The 15,307-nt window shown below is 29.9% G+C and overlaps 3 protein-coding genes and 1 pseudogene across 3 annotated transcripts; 3 read left to right on the top strand and 1 right to left on the bottom strand.

Moving 5' to 3' along the window:
- Positions 1 to 2,922: 2,922 nt before the first annotated feature.
- LOC125868922 (uncharacterized) lies at positions 2,923 to 5,624 on the top strand. The gene is made up of 8 exons (XM_049549487.1): positions 2,923 to 2,971; positions 3,313 to 3,378; positions 3,473 to 3,570; positions 3,666 to 3,703; positions 4,094 to 4,181; positions 4,496 to 4,777; positions 5,138 to 5,203; positions 5,475 to 5,624. The coding sequence occupies exons 1-8, from the start codon at positions 2,923 to 2,925 to the stop codon at positions 5,622 to 5,624; spliced, it is 837 nt and encodes a 278-aa protein (XP_049405444.1).
- A 232-nt stretch (positions 5,625 to 5,856) lies between these two features.
- LOC125868923 (cytosolic sulfotransferase 12-like) lies at positions 5,857 to 6,926 on the bottom strand (annotated as a pseudogene).
- Positions 6,927 to 10,669: 3,743 nt separating this feature from the next.
- On the top strand, positions 10,670 to 11,700 carry LOC125867919 (cytosolic sulfotransferase 12-like). The gene has a single exon (XM_049548506.1). It carries the CDS (start codon positions 10,693 to 10,695, stop codon positions 11,698 to 11,700), a length of 1,008 nt encoding a protein of 335 aa, XP_049404463.1. The 5' UTR covers positions 10,670 to 10,692.
- Positions 11,701 to 13,900: 2,200 nt separating this feature from the next.
- On the top strand, positions 13,901 to 14,940 carry LOC125867823 (cytosolic sulfotransferase 12-like). The gene has a single exon (XM_049548404.1). It carries the CDS (start codon positions 13,903 to 13,905, stop codon positions 14,890 to 14,892), a length of 990 nt encoding a protein of 329 aa, XP_049404361.1. The 5' UTR covers positions 13,901 to 13,902; the 3' UTR covers positions 14,893 to 14,940.
- Positions 14,941 to 15,307: the final 367 nt, after the last annotated feature.

A 15,307-nucleotide genomic window follows, 5' to 3' on the forward strand; every position in this document is an offset into this window, starting at 1 on the left:
TATATATATATGTGTGTGTATTTAAGAGTAATGTATCATAGTTCTATACTACTAGGGAGAGAAGGGAAATGAAAATTATACTAAACAAGCATTTAACTTCTTTTTAAAAAAAAAACTGAAAGTAGATTTGCATGCACAATATTTTTTTCAAACCTCGTTTGTAAAATTATATTGAACATGTTGTTATTTTGTAATGTCTATTTATGCACATAAAAAATTAAAAGAAATAAATGCTAGTTGAGATCAAATTGAAAAATATTTTTTTGTATTATGCCATTATTATTATTTAGGGGGTGAAGAACAAAAAGAGAGGACAAACAATTAATCCTCTTTGCCAAAAAGAAGAAGAAGAGGAAAACTCTTTAAATATGCATTTAACTTTTATTAAAAAATGAAAGATTTGTGTATAACTACTCTTTCAGATCTTTCTCGTCGAATTATACGCTGGGTTGGAGCCACCATACTATTTGGGGTTCATCCGTATTTCTTCAACAAAAAATATTACTATTTATACATGGTTAAAACTATGTTTTTATGTTTATATAGTAGATGTCGAACTCCCTTCGATTAGTTCGTGTGTTTAAGTTTTCAGATTTTGAACCCTCTTATTAAAAATTGTAGCTCCGGATTATACGTATGATGTTGTTTTGTGAATGGCTACTTCTGCTCATCAAAATTAAAGGATATATAAATGCTAGTTGAGACCAAATTAAAAAATACATTTATGTATTATGAAATTGATTTTCTTTTTGCATTAGTATTAATTTGATTTTGATTTAAGTTTTATTATAATTACCAACATCTATGGACTATAATCTTAGCTTTATGGAACCATTCAAAATTCTAAGTTCCAAACTTGAAATAATATATTAAAAGATAAAAACTATGAAAAAGTATAAGAAATATTTTAAAATTATATCAAAGTAAATATTTTTATGTATAAAATAAAAGTTTAAAATTATATATACAATGTCGGGTTGGTTTGGTCTCGGGTTGATTTTTTTTAGTTAAAACCAAACCAACCCAAATATAGTCGGGTTTTTTTTTTCAACACCAAACCAAGTCAAGCCAACCACTAGTTGGGTTTTTTTTTCCGGTTTGACTCGGTTTGCGATTTGGTTCGGTTTTGTACACCCCTATATGCAGGGGTGGATCCAACATACTGTTTGGGGTTCATCCGGATCCCTTCGACAAAAAATATTACTCCCTCCGTCCCATTTTATGTGATGTAGTTTGACTCGGCACGAAGTTTAAGAAAGAAAGGAAGACTTTTAAAACTTGTGGTCCAAAATGAATGATAGAATTTTGTGTGGCTGTAAATCATTTCATTAAGGGTAAAATAGACATTTTATAGTTAAATTGTTACTAAATATAGAAATATGTCATTCTTTTTGGGACTGACTAAAAAGGAAAGTGAGTCATATAAATTGGGATAGAGGGAGTACTATTTATACATGGTTAAAACTATGTTTTTATGTATATTTAGTAGATGTCGAACTCCCTTCGATTAATTCGTGTGTTTAAGTCTTCAGATTTTGAACTCTCTTATTAAAAATTATAGCTCCGAATTATACATATGATGTTGTTTTGTGAATGTCTACTTGTACTCATCAAAATTAAAGGGTATATAAATGCTAGTTGAGACCAAATTAAAAAATACATTTATGTATTATGCCATATTATTATTTAAGGGGTGAAGAACAAAAAGAGAGGACAAATAATTAATCCTCTTTGCCAAAAAAAAGAAGAAGATAACTCTTTGGATTTATGAGGATCCCAATGGGTAAAGATGTAACGCTTTTGCCTCTATAAATCCAAAGATGAATGGCTACTAATCTTGCAAAAACACTTTTCACTACAAAGAAAAGTCTTGTGTATCTTCATTTTTTCCCCATTTTGATTTCTTGGTATGTTTTTTGGATTTATTTTGATCTTTTTTTATGTGTTGTGTTAATTTTTTGATCAATTAAATAAGTTTTGGCTGACGATTAACTTGTTTTTATATCTTGTTTTTTTTTTTCATTTTCTCTACGGAAAAGGATCAAACATGTCTCTAGACTATTACATTTTAGCTCACTTATGTCTTTTGACTACAATCAACGTTGAATGTTTCAAAAAAAATTATATAAATTCACGTGACATTTATTAAAAAATAAATTAAAATTAACTTCTAAAGGTTGGTATTTGCTATTGTTTTTTAAAAACAAGCAATCAATCTCCAAAGGTCGATCTACATTTTTGCGGTTGTTGGCGCTAAAAAAATCGACCTCTGGAGATCAATTTTGTTAAAAAATATTTTTAATATTATTTTTGTGAAATCGACCTTTGTTTGCATTTTCTTGATTACTTATGCCAAAAAAATCTACTATGGGGTTGATTTTGTTAAAATTAATTTCGTGAAATCGACTTTTAGAGGGTTTTAACAAAAAATAAATTTAAATAGTATAAATAAAAAAATAAAAAAAAGTCTGATAAGAGTTAGGGTTGAGTAAATTTAAAAATTGAGTGAGTGAATTTATTTAATTGGGGTCGGAGTACCCCTATTGTCATATATTATTCAAGTTGTTGAGGTGTGAAACTCAATAATTGGGAAGCCATATATGTAGAAGTGTAGATTGAGGCTTAGACTGACTTTTCAGGATTTAGATTATCTTTGTTAAATGTTGTTGGAATATAAATTTAAAGATGGAATAGGAATCCTAAATTATTACTACAAGATTTGTAATTTAATATTTATTTAATACATGTCTAGTTAGAATTTATCTATCCTAGTTCATATTATAATAGGTTTTCTAGTAAGATTCAGGGAACTTAAAGTAATAGAGAGAACTTAAAAGTAAGATTTAAGAACTGTAGAGTTTATGAATAAGATATTTTCGTTTAAATATTCTTATGTATTTTATTTCATTTTTCTAGGCCAAAATGGAATACGGGCATGCTCAGAGGTCAAAATATGAATGTCTTCTTTTTGGTACGTACGTTATCTTTTTAAAATTTAATTAGCGTTTGATCACAGATTTTGAAAGTTTATCTACAAATATTCATTTGATCATGAAACTTAATTAGATTTTGAAAATCTGACCTTCAAATATTTTTCAAATTCCCAAAAGTTGGTTTAGACCAGTTCTGGGAACTTCCACACACGAAAATTCAAATATTTTTCCTTATTAAAATGCATGTCCGAACACAATTTCATATTCCAGAAATTCAATTTTTCAAGTTTCAATTTCAAAATTTATGACCAAATGGAAGTCGATATCAAATCCTATTTCTTCATTTTATTTCATCTTATTTTTATTTTGGAATTTACAGATCTAGACGACACTCTTTACCCCCTTAGTATTGGTCTGGCTGTTGATGTCACCAAGAGCATTGAAGGTATAATCACTTGACATGTAATTCAAAGTTTTAAAATAATGATTATCTAATTATGTCTCTAATTTAGATATTAAATATTAATGTGCATCTACAGATTTTATGGTTGAAAAGCTTGGTATAGAACAAAGCAAAATTATTGAGTTGGGTAATTTATTGTACAAGAATTATGGAACCACAATGGCAGGCCTAAGGGTATTCTTACTTTAGCATTAATTATGATTATAGTAAAAAGTTTAATTTTGACAAATTTTAATAACTTAATGAGACAACTTGTTTATTTTTGGTAGGCAATTGGCTACAATTTTGACTATGATGAGTATCATAGGTGAGTATTTGGACTCAATTGATTTTTAAACTCTCATTGCATTATGTTATTGAATTTAATGTTGAATGAAATGTCCCACATCGGTCGGAACGAAATTTTTAAGACTTAGGATAATTCTTCTCTTTTTGAGCAATTATTTAAGGCACGAGTTAGATTCCACATTCATTTAACATGGTATACGACGCGGGGGCCTCTGGACTGTGTAGAAGTTGTGAATATACTCCTCATCCATGATTGTATACGCTTCAGTCCAGAAAGTTTCTAAGCATGGAGGTGTTGAAAGAAATGTCCCACATTAGATGGGGATGAAATCTTGAAACTTCTTATATAGTTTGGTAATTCTTGTTTCTTTGAGTTAGACTTGAAATTCATTTGACGTTTAATTTGCAGTTTTGTCCATGGTGGATTGCCTTATGAAAAATTGAGGCCTGACCCTATTCTGAGAAGTCTTTTGCTAAGCCTACCGATCCGCAAAGTTGTAAGTCCATAAATACAATCCAAAGCGTAAATATCACATTTTGTGAATTTTCTATTTGAACTATCTCGTGCTTATATTTTCTATCTTAACTATCATTAACTTTTTATCAAAACACACTTCAAAATTAATGAATTCAGTTGTCATGTGAACGAAATTTTATGGGCAAATTAACTTGATTGTCATGTGTTTTTTAGCTTCTAGTTAGCTTGAATGTGTTCTGATTAATAATTAGTGAATAATGATAGTTCAGATAGTAAACTAACAAAAACGTGATACTTCAGGTGTGTTTTTGACTTTTTCTTTTTGTGTAACAGATCTTTACAAATGCTGATGAGGTTCATGCTCTCAAAGTTCTAAATAAACTTGGATTGGAAGATTGTTTTGAAGGGATAATATGCTTTGAGACTCTTAATCCAATTGACAAGAGAAATGCTACTACTAATAATGGCTCTCATGAGATCTTTGACATAATTGGACATTTTTCTCAACCTAAGGCTGGCTCCGTGTTGCCAAAGACACCAATTCTTTGCAAACCTTCACAAGTTGCCATTGAAAGGGCATTGGACCTTGCCAACATCATTAATCCACACACAACAGTAAGAATTTCTAAAATCAGCTTATTTTGAAAAATGTTTTGTTGTCAAAGTGAGACAATGTTTGTGTTTGACCAATAAAATTTGAAAAGCACTATTAAGCAACAAAAAATGTTTCTAAGGATATTTTTCTCAAAAGTGTTTTCCATAGATGTACTATTGGGAAAAAACTAGAGTTTTTTTTTTTTTAGCTTCTGAAAAATAGTTTCTGAATACTCTCTAGAGACACTTATTTTTTCACAATAGTTTGGTCAAACACCTCACTTTTTGAAGGAAAAAAAATATATACACTTTTGACTTTTCAAAATCTTGGCCGAATAGGCTATTAATATATACTCATTTGAAAAAAATTCTATTTTCCAGCTTTTCTTTGAAGATAGTGTGCGTAACGTTCAAGCTGGCAAGCGTGTAGGTCTTGATACAGTTTTGGTAAGGACTTCTACTTCCTCTGTTTCATTTTATACGATATTTTTTCCTCTGTAGTATGTTCCATAAATAACAACACATATATTTATATATCTAAAAATCCTTTTTAACTTTGCATTTTTAGTTTTTTACCATTGACACAGACACTCTTATAACCACAAAAAGTCATGCTAGCATCAAGTTGTAAGGTTTTTATATGATATGTGGATAAAAATTAATCTTTCTTAAACTACGTATCGAGTCTCATACGCTATATTGTTGTTATAATTTTCAGGTTGGGAAGTCCCAAAAAGTTGTAGGTGCAGATTATGCACTAGAAAGTATCCACAACATAAAGGAAATATTACCACAACTTTGGGAAGTTGAGAAGGTGGCTGAAGTTACCTACTCTGGTGTTGCTGTGGAGACATCTGTCATAGTTTAGATATATATATATATATATATATATATATTCCAAATTTACTGTCAAATTGATTTAAATGATGATGTAGATGTTTTGTGGTCATTGTTATAAGCTAATTAGTCTTGAATTCTGCTTAGTCGAACTTTGTTAAATTTTAATTGTATTTTTTTCTCTATTTACTTTGTGTGTAATTATGTGCTAGTTAACCCTCAATGAACTTTCCGCAACACAAAAATTACACCCAAAATTAATATCAAATAATTGCATTAATTTTATTGGCATATAGCATATTGATGCCTAATCCAATGTACAAAAAACTTAATCCAGATCCTTGAAACTTTTGTTTAATAATATGATTGAGTTTCTCACTCATCTCTTTAGTGAAGTAATTCTTCCAATCTCCAACTTCTCCTCTACGAAAAAAGACTTTGTTTTCCTCTCCAGATGACAATTTTCCATTTCTATTCACCTCCAAATTACTTAAATTATCAAAGCTACACATTCTTAATATTTCATCAACCACTCCACATTTTTCTTCCTCTATGGAAAATTGACATTCCAAAAATTCAGATAAGCAGTTAAGTTGAAGTTTGGGTTGCGCTTTAATTTCTTCATACATCAAGAAAAGTACTTTGTTAGGCTTTTCTATGCTTTCTTTCCAATAGTCCAACACGTGATTCCAAAACGGACCATATCACCATAAGGGTTCACCCCCTTGCAAAAAAGATCAAAACATTCTTCAATGGACTTGATGTCAGTGTGATCAAGTTTTAAATTGTTTGTAAAATGCCACATAGAAATAAAAGTGTCCCTAGGATTCCTACATAAGTAAACAAGTTTGGTTCTTGATTCATGGATAGATTTTGGCAATGAACCAAAGGACAAATGAGTTGCCAAGAGTCTAGGTGAAGTAAAAGATGAAAAATTAGGGAGTTGACCATCAACATAGAGTTTGAGTTCCAAGAATGGAACAAGATCATGAGGGTTCTTAACAAGTAAAGGGTGATCTTGTTCAAAAATAGGATATTTCTTTCGATTCATTAGAGAAAATAAAAGTGATTTTACCCAAGTCGTTCCTGATTTAGGAGTTGTTACGAGGATGATATCACTCTGTTGAGCATGAAATTGTTGCTGACACGCAAGCACACCTCCTAGTAGTCTTGGATCTAGCCAAAAACCTTGGTAATTGTAGAAATCATGTGATGCAAGCCATGATCTTTGTTTAGGTAGAGTTGAGAGCAATGTCTTACACTCATCACTAAGTCCATCCTCTAGTAAATACTTGGGAGGAATTTGTGGTGAAATAGTTTGAGATATTGACATAGTTTGTGGTGAAATAATGGAGTGTTTTTTTTTTTATGTTTGTATGATGAAAGATTTACTCATGATGAATGCCAATATATATACACACATTAGTGTATAGTTGTCACAACTTGCAATGCGTTTCTTATCCAGCGAAGCAATCACAAGAAAATAAAACGACTAGTGTATAGTGTCATTCTCTACCATTAAACTATCATGATGACGTATTACACACTCAATTTTGTTTAAAGTAAAATTAATACTCTCTTTCGAAAACAATATCAATTTTTGTGTGAAAATGTGTTATGCACGCGTTTTGACACGTAAAGAAGATTATTTTAATTTTTTAAAACCATTTTTCATTAATATTTTCTTTGATTTTTGCAAAAAGTAGAAACCTAGGCTTTCTTCCTCCTTCCCCCTTACATTTCTTTCTTCTTAAAATCAATTTCTTCTTTCTTCTTCATTATTCATAAATTGAAGGGAAAACAAGAAATTTGAGGAGAGAACATGAGACAATAAAATGATTATGAAGTTTAGTGATGTTGGTGCCGGCGATAGGCAGTGGGCAACACCATTGTTGCCGGCGAAACAAATAAAAACTTTCAAATATATGTAAAAGTTCTTTTGAAATTTTGATAATTATGATGAAAATCAATCGTTTCATTAGTATTCTTTGTGTGTAAAATCAAATATGTTATTGGTGGCTTGAGACATAAATAATATTGTGATGGTTGTGGGTGGTGCCCCGACGAGTATAAAGAAGATAAAGATAGAAAATTATTTTCTTCCATGAGTTTTTGAAAAATGTAGGCAATGAAAAATGAATAATATTAGATGTGTAATATAGGTCATCTTCTTCTCATGCACTTTAAGGAAGGTGAAGATATTTTCTGTCTCATGTCACCTTCTAAGGGGGTATTAATATCACTTTGAATAATATTAGATGTGTAATAGATCATCACAATAATTTAAACGTGTAACTGACTTTTCGAAACAAATTTAGGGAAAAGTCCAAGCAATTTGTTAGACATCTATTTATGCTGATCAAGGCTAACCCGGTCCCCACTATGACTTTATGGAAAAAAATATTAGTATTAAAGAACATTTATTCAACATTAACATTTCTGTTATATAAAATATTGTTTGAATGCTTATTTTATTTGTTCATTTTAGCAAATTGAGATAAATTTATCACTCATTTTCTTTCAATGCTACTCAGATTAAATTAAATTTTCGAAGCTTATTTGTAAATATTTCTCATATAAGTTAATATGGACTAGTAAAATGAAATGGGGAGCTTTCTATGAGGACAAGGCTACACGAAAGTTCAAGATAGTCCCATCCATTATTTGTTAAAGTGGGTGAAAAACCACCCAGTTTAACAAAGATTTGATTCGAATAATCACATTCGACAATATTTAATTCCCAAAAAACCCAAGCATAAAATAACAAGAGAAAAAAGAAGAACAAGCTTAATATATGAAAACTAGCTCCCAAATCATCCATAACCACAAAACCAAATCTTGGAATCTTACTACAAATTTTGTAGCTTTCCACTCAATTATTCATAGTTACGTGTCAAGTGTCCCACGTTAGTACTTAAGGAAATTAAGTATATCTTATCTCTTTACGTATTAATTTTGAACAATCCTTACTTCATGAGTTATCTTTTGAAATTGAATTGAATTTGATTCAAACTAGTCTATTTTCCTTATGATTGTATCTGAGTCCGCCATATCCTAATACTCCAATTGTTAATTACTTTATCAAATGCTTAACTCCTATTATGTTATATTGTTCATACTTCAAATGTTTGATTCAAGAAATTCATTAAAGAGCTAGTAGGGCGTTAATTAAGTGTTCCACGTCGATTGAAAAAAAATTATTGCCTCCAGAATATCCAGATGGTCTTGATTTACCTAATGTTATATGCTAATTTCACGCATGTTACACACACATGAAAACAAATGAGCTTTGATAATTTTCGACGATTTTTATGTCGTAAACGCTAGTTTTTAGAATTAAATTAGGATATATTGTACATAGTTCTTCTATTTGTTTGGATATACCCCACTCATTTTCTCTTTGGCTATTTTCTTGCGACCTTTCTAATACTTAAGGGGTTATTTTTATACTTTTCCCTGCATCACAATAAGGTACTATATATAAATTCTCTTTTTAAAAGCAAAAATATAGAGGGTTTTATTTATTTTATATATTTTGTCTTTCACAAATTTTATAGTATTAAGAGCTAATTATATCATATTTTTATTTTTTTTCAAATTATTAAAATCCCTTAAATTTGATGAAATTTGCATACATACCAAAACATCTCGATACGTTGCATCCCAGTTTTGAATACATTGCTCAACATCCCATCAATACATTGCGTCTCACTTTTAGATTATTTTAATCATTGACAAGACACTTATAACCACAAAAATGTCATGCCAACGTCAAGTTGTAAGGTTTTTATATGATATGTGGGCGGAAATTAATCTTTCTTAAATCACGTATATATCGAGTTTGATAGCTTAGAAATTAAAATATATATTTATATATCATGCTTATTTACTAGCTGCTGTTGGGAGAAAAAAATAATCATGAATGGTTATGGGATATTCCAAATTTCCTGTAACATTGATTTAAATGATGTTAGATGTTTTGTGGTTATTATTATAAGTTAATTAATATAGTGCTTACTTTCAATTCATGATTTAAAATAAAAGTTTTTCTCATTGCGAATGAGAGGAAAATTTATGTCATAGAACATATTTTTTCATTTATTTTTTATTGAATCAGCTTACTGAAAAAACATATGGTACAAAACTGATTATCATCAAAATAGTGGAAAGCAAATTTTCATTTCCTATTTTTTTCGTATTAAAATATTACTATTTTTTTTATTTTCCAACTAATTCAATCAAAATATACATTATTTATATATGATTAATATTATTTTTTATGTTATATATTTAGTTGCTTTTGAATATTTTTTAATTTTTACGTGTGTTTATTACTTTTCTTTAAATTCCTTAGTGAAAATTTTGTCTCTGAATCCAACACAAGTGAAGCAATATTAATCCAACACGTAACACACATTGATCAAACACTAACACACATATCAATCCAATTACACCTAACACACATCAAATCATATCATCAAATTAAAGGGACTACAATCACCTAACACTTTTTAAAAAAATGTCAAATTCTTTTAAAATAGTATATTTTGAAGAATTTGATTTTAGTATCACAAATTTTTTGAAAAGTCCGATTAACTAATTAACCCATGGCACCAACTCATAGTTGAATTTATACACACTATACATGGCAAGAAAGAGAGATCAAAGCGGCAATATGAAAATATATATATAAAAAAAATTGTAATTATATATATATATATATATATAAACATTTTGTGTATATTGGTGAGTAATATTTTCTTATTTAGAGATTATACATATGACCTAAGTCCTAACCACTTTTAAAAAAGTCAAAATTATAATTAAACATATATATGTATAATTTTTATACATATATAAACAGATTAGACATATGACCTAACCTCTTTTAAAAAGTTAATATGTGAGTATAAAAATATATTATTCTCTCCGTCTTAATTTAGATTAATTAACCTATTATTATTGATTAAAATTCATTGATATTATAAAAAAAAAAAAAAAACTTTTACTGTATGCAATGTAAGTCCCCTCTATATATATACCCTCATGAGTAAGCCTTCATTATACAAACAAAAAGGAAACACACAATCCTCAAAACCATGATAACATCTCAAACCTCTTCACCACCTCCTCCCAAATATTTACAAGAGGATGGTGTAAGTGAAGATTGTAAGAAATTGCTCTCTATCCTACCAAAAGAAAAAGGATGGATAGGATCGTATATATATAATTATCAAGGCTTTTGGACATCACCAAGATTAATCCAAGGTGTGATTGCATGTCAGCAACAATTTCAAGCTCAAAATAGTGATATCATTCTTGTTACGACTCCAAAATCAGGAACCACTTGGTTAAAAGCACTTTTATTTTCTCTAGTGAATCGAAAAAAGTATCCTATTTTTGAACAAAATCACCCGTTACTTGTCAAGAACCCTCATGATCTTGTTCCATTCTTGGAACTTAAACTCTATGTTGATGGTCAAGTCCCTGATTTTTCATCCTTCACTACACCTAGAATCATGTCAACTCATTTGCCTTATGATTCATTGCCAAAATCAGTCCAAGATTCAAGAACCAAACTTGTTTACTTATGTAGGAATCCGAGGGACACTTTTATTTCAATGTGGCATTTCACAAACAATTTAAGACTTGACTACATAGATACCAATTCCATTGAAGAAATGTTTGATCACTTTTGCAAAGGTGTGAGCCTTTATGGTCCGTTTTGGAATCATGTGTTGGATTATTGGGGGAAAAGCATAGAAAAGCCTAAGAAAGTAATTTTCTTGATGTATGAAGAAATTAAAGAGAAACCGAAATTTCAGCTTAAACGTTTAGCTGAATTCTTGGAATTTCCATTTTCTATAGAGGAAGAAAATTGTGGAGTGGTGGATGAAATATTAAGAATGTGTAGCTTTGAAAATTTGAGCAATTTGGATGTGAATATAAATGGAAAATTGTCAACCGGAGAGGAAACTAAAATGTTCTTTCGTAGAGGGGAAGTTGGTGATTGGAAGCATTATTTTACTTTAGAGATGAGTGAGAAACTCAATCATATAATTAAACAAAAGTTTCATGGATCTGGATTAATTTTTTTCTATATTTGATTAGGCATTGATATTATATGCCAATTGAATGCAATTATTTATTTTGAAAATCAATATTGAAATAATTGTGTTGAGATTAATCTATTTTAAACGTTCACCTGTTGAATATTTTTTTTGTTGTGTCACGGACAAGTAATTTTTTTTATAACTATTTCACACCAAATCCTTCCTACTATAGTACTGAAAATGAGGTTGGTTTTTATTTATTTATTTTGATTTTAAGTCCAACAATTATTGCTACAAATGTCAAATCAAGAATTGAATGCTCAAAATTTACAAAATTGATCAGAATATTTTTCTTGTGAAATACCTATAGAAGAGTGATTTTTTACCCAAAAAATGTTTTTTATTATATAATTTTAATAATTGACTGACTATTCGAGCAACAAACTCATTTTAGGAGCTTCTATGTGTGACGATGGTTACCATAGTAATATATTGTGATGATAATAATAAAATAATGACAATCATCATCTTCACGCTCGAAATATCTAAAGGGAGTTGTCATGGTCTACTATTTGTAGATGATGAAGTACAGGGACGGAGCCAGAACTTCGACTAAGGGGTGTCAAAATATAAAGAAGTAAATCGCGTAAAAGTCAAGGAGTGTCAATATGTAATATATACACATAAAAAATAATTTAACTCTAGCTACACAGTGTAACTTTTCGACGACTCAACTACATGTGGCTCCGCCACTGATGAAGTATTGATCGAAGATACATAAGAAAAGATTAATGATAGACTGGAGGTTTAAAGATAGATCCTAGGGCTCAACATGAAGGACAAAAGCAAAGTACTTAGAGTATAAGTTCAGTGACATAACTCACGAGGCAGATGTGGAGGTGATTATTAATATACTACTCATGATTCTTAAAGAGAGAAAACTTAAAGTATTTTGGTCAATAATCAAAGAAAATGTGAAGACTGATGATGATGTTATACATGGTATTGGAGCAAGGTGGATTAAATGGAAGATCACATCCAATTTTTTTGTGTAGTAAGAATGTGCCACCAAGATTTAAAGGTAAGTCTTATAAAGTGATTGTTATGGGTAGATTGTTGGCCGATCAAGAACTCACACATTCATAAGATGAAAGTAGCGGAAATAAGGATGTTGAGATGGATGTATGAGTATACTTGTTGGAGAGATAAAACTAGGAATGAAGATATTCGGGACGGAGTGGAATGACCCCGTGGTGAATAAGATGAGGGAATCGAGATTGAGATGGTTCGAACATGTGAAAATGAGATGCACATGTGCCCTAGTGAGGAGATGTGAGAGTTTGACTATGGTGGGTCTAAAAAGAGGTAAAGGTAGGTCAAAAAAATATTGTAGAAATGTGATTAGACAAGACACGACAGACTTGAAGTTTATCGCATATATGATCATAGATAAGAGGATATGGAAGTCGAGAATAAGCTTACCGAGAATATGATCCAGTTTTCTTTAAAAGTATTATTATTATTACTCTCATGCTATATTATTCTTTGATTTTATTATTACATGTTGTTTCTTTTGCTTCGATTATCGTACTAATTTTTGTTGATATTATCCTTTTCTCCATTGTTTCAACATAACTTCTTCACTACTCATGTATTTTCTTTTCATACCTAATTTTATATGTTTTACTTGAACCGAGAGTTTATAAATAATAATGTATTATTGTATTATCTTCACACTCATCTCTAAATTCTTTCTTTCCTTTTCTTTAATAATGGATAACAAGAGATGCAATACCTTGTTTCTAAGGTTCTTCAATTTTCATTTTCACATCACCAGCTACTTATCACTATTATATTACTCTTTTTGTTTCCATTAATAACGTGACATTGTCTGAATGAATATCGAATTTAAAAAAATATATAATTTAAAAAGTCTAAAACAAATTATAAATTTGCATAGGATAACGAATCACCTCTTTAAAGAGATTCTTTTTGCACTCACAAAAACATAGCATGAAGTGTGATGTGGCTCACAAATTATTGTAAGACACTCACGTTAATAACACCACTCTTGAGTCTTGATAAAGAATAATAAGAAAAGTAAATTAAAAATTGTTAATAGAAAGACATGAAAAGCGTGAAGTAGAGAGCTCACATGTAGTGTATGACTAAAATATTCACGTAAATAATGAGTGTATCTGTGTGTATATATGTTATATAAATCTCAAACTTGAAGAAAACACTCAATTCAAAACAATGACAACATCTCAAAATTCTCCTCCCAAATATTTACAAGAGGACCTAAGTGAAGAGTGTAAAAAATTTCTCTCTACCCTACCTAAAGAAAAAGGATGGATGGAATCAACTATCTACAATTTTCAAGGTTTTTGGTCATCATCAAGAGCAATTCAAGGTGTGATTGCATGTCAACAACAATTTCAAGCTCAAGATAGCGATATCATTCTCGTTACATCTCCAAAATCAGGAACTGTTTGGTTAAAATCACTTTTATTTGCATTAGTGAATCGAAATAACCATCCTATTTTTGAAAAAGATCACCCCTTACTTTTAAAAAACCCTCATGATCTCGTTTTGTTCTTGGAACTTGATCTATATGTTGATGGTCAAGTCCCTGATTTTTCATCGTTCACTTCACCTAGACTCTTGGCAACTCATGTGCCCTTTGCTTCATTGCCAAAATCAGTTCAGACTTCAAGAACCAAACTTGTTTACTTATGTAGGAATCCAAGAGACACTTTTATTTCTTTTGCAAACAATTTAAGACTTGATAATCACAAAGATACCAATTCCATTGAAGACAAGTTTGATCATTTTTGTAAGGGTGCGAGTCTTTATGGACCATTTTGGAATCAGGTGTTGGATTATTGGAAAGAAAGTATAGAAAATCCTGATAAAGTATTTTTCTTGATGTATGAAGAAATTAAAAAGCAACCTAAAATTCAGCTTAAACGTTTGGCTGAATTCTTGGAATGTCCATTTTCCATAGAGGAAGAAAATTGTGGAGTTGTGGATGAAATATTAAGAATGTGTAGCTTTGAAAATTTGAGGAATTTGGAGGTGAATACACATGGGAAAATGTCAGCTGGAGTGGCAAATAAAAATTTCTTTCGTCGAGGGGAAGTTGGAGATTGGAAGAATTATTTTACTGTCGAGATGAATGATAAACTCAATCATATCATTGAACAAAAGTTTCAAGGATCTGGATTAAAATTTTCATATATTTGATTAGACATTAATATGTTATAATGTGAATTGAATGTAGTTTATTATTTTCAAAATCAATGTAAGAGTAGTTGTGTTTGAGGGTGATGTAACAAGAACATATATAAAAAGAGCTCTATTGTAGCACTAATATATATTATTTTAAATGTTTATTACTCAAATTGTTGCAAATGATGTATTAATTTAAATGGAATGTACTTCTAGTGTGATTTCATTATTATTGATTGTTTGTAAAATATAAAAAGGTGTCAAGTTCAACTATGAATAAAGGAGGTACTTGTAACATCTCGCAAATTGAAATAACTAGGAAGAAGTTAAAAATTTGAAAAGTCATTTTTGGAAAGAATTGAAATCTGGAAAAATTTAATTTGTCAAGTATGCTAAGTTGAGTTTTGGTCAACTTCAAACGATCATAACT

Source organism: Solanum stenotomum, chromosome 6 (genome assembly GCF_019186545.1).
Source record: "Solanum stenotomum isolate F172 chromosome 6, ASM1918654v1, whole genome shotgun sequence".
NCBI lineage: Eukaryota > Viridiplantae > Streptophyta > Magnoliopsida > Solanales > Solanaceae > Solanum > Solanum stenotomum.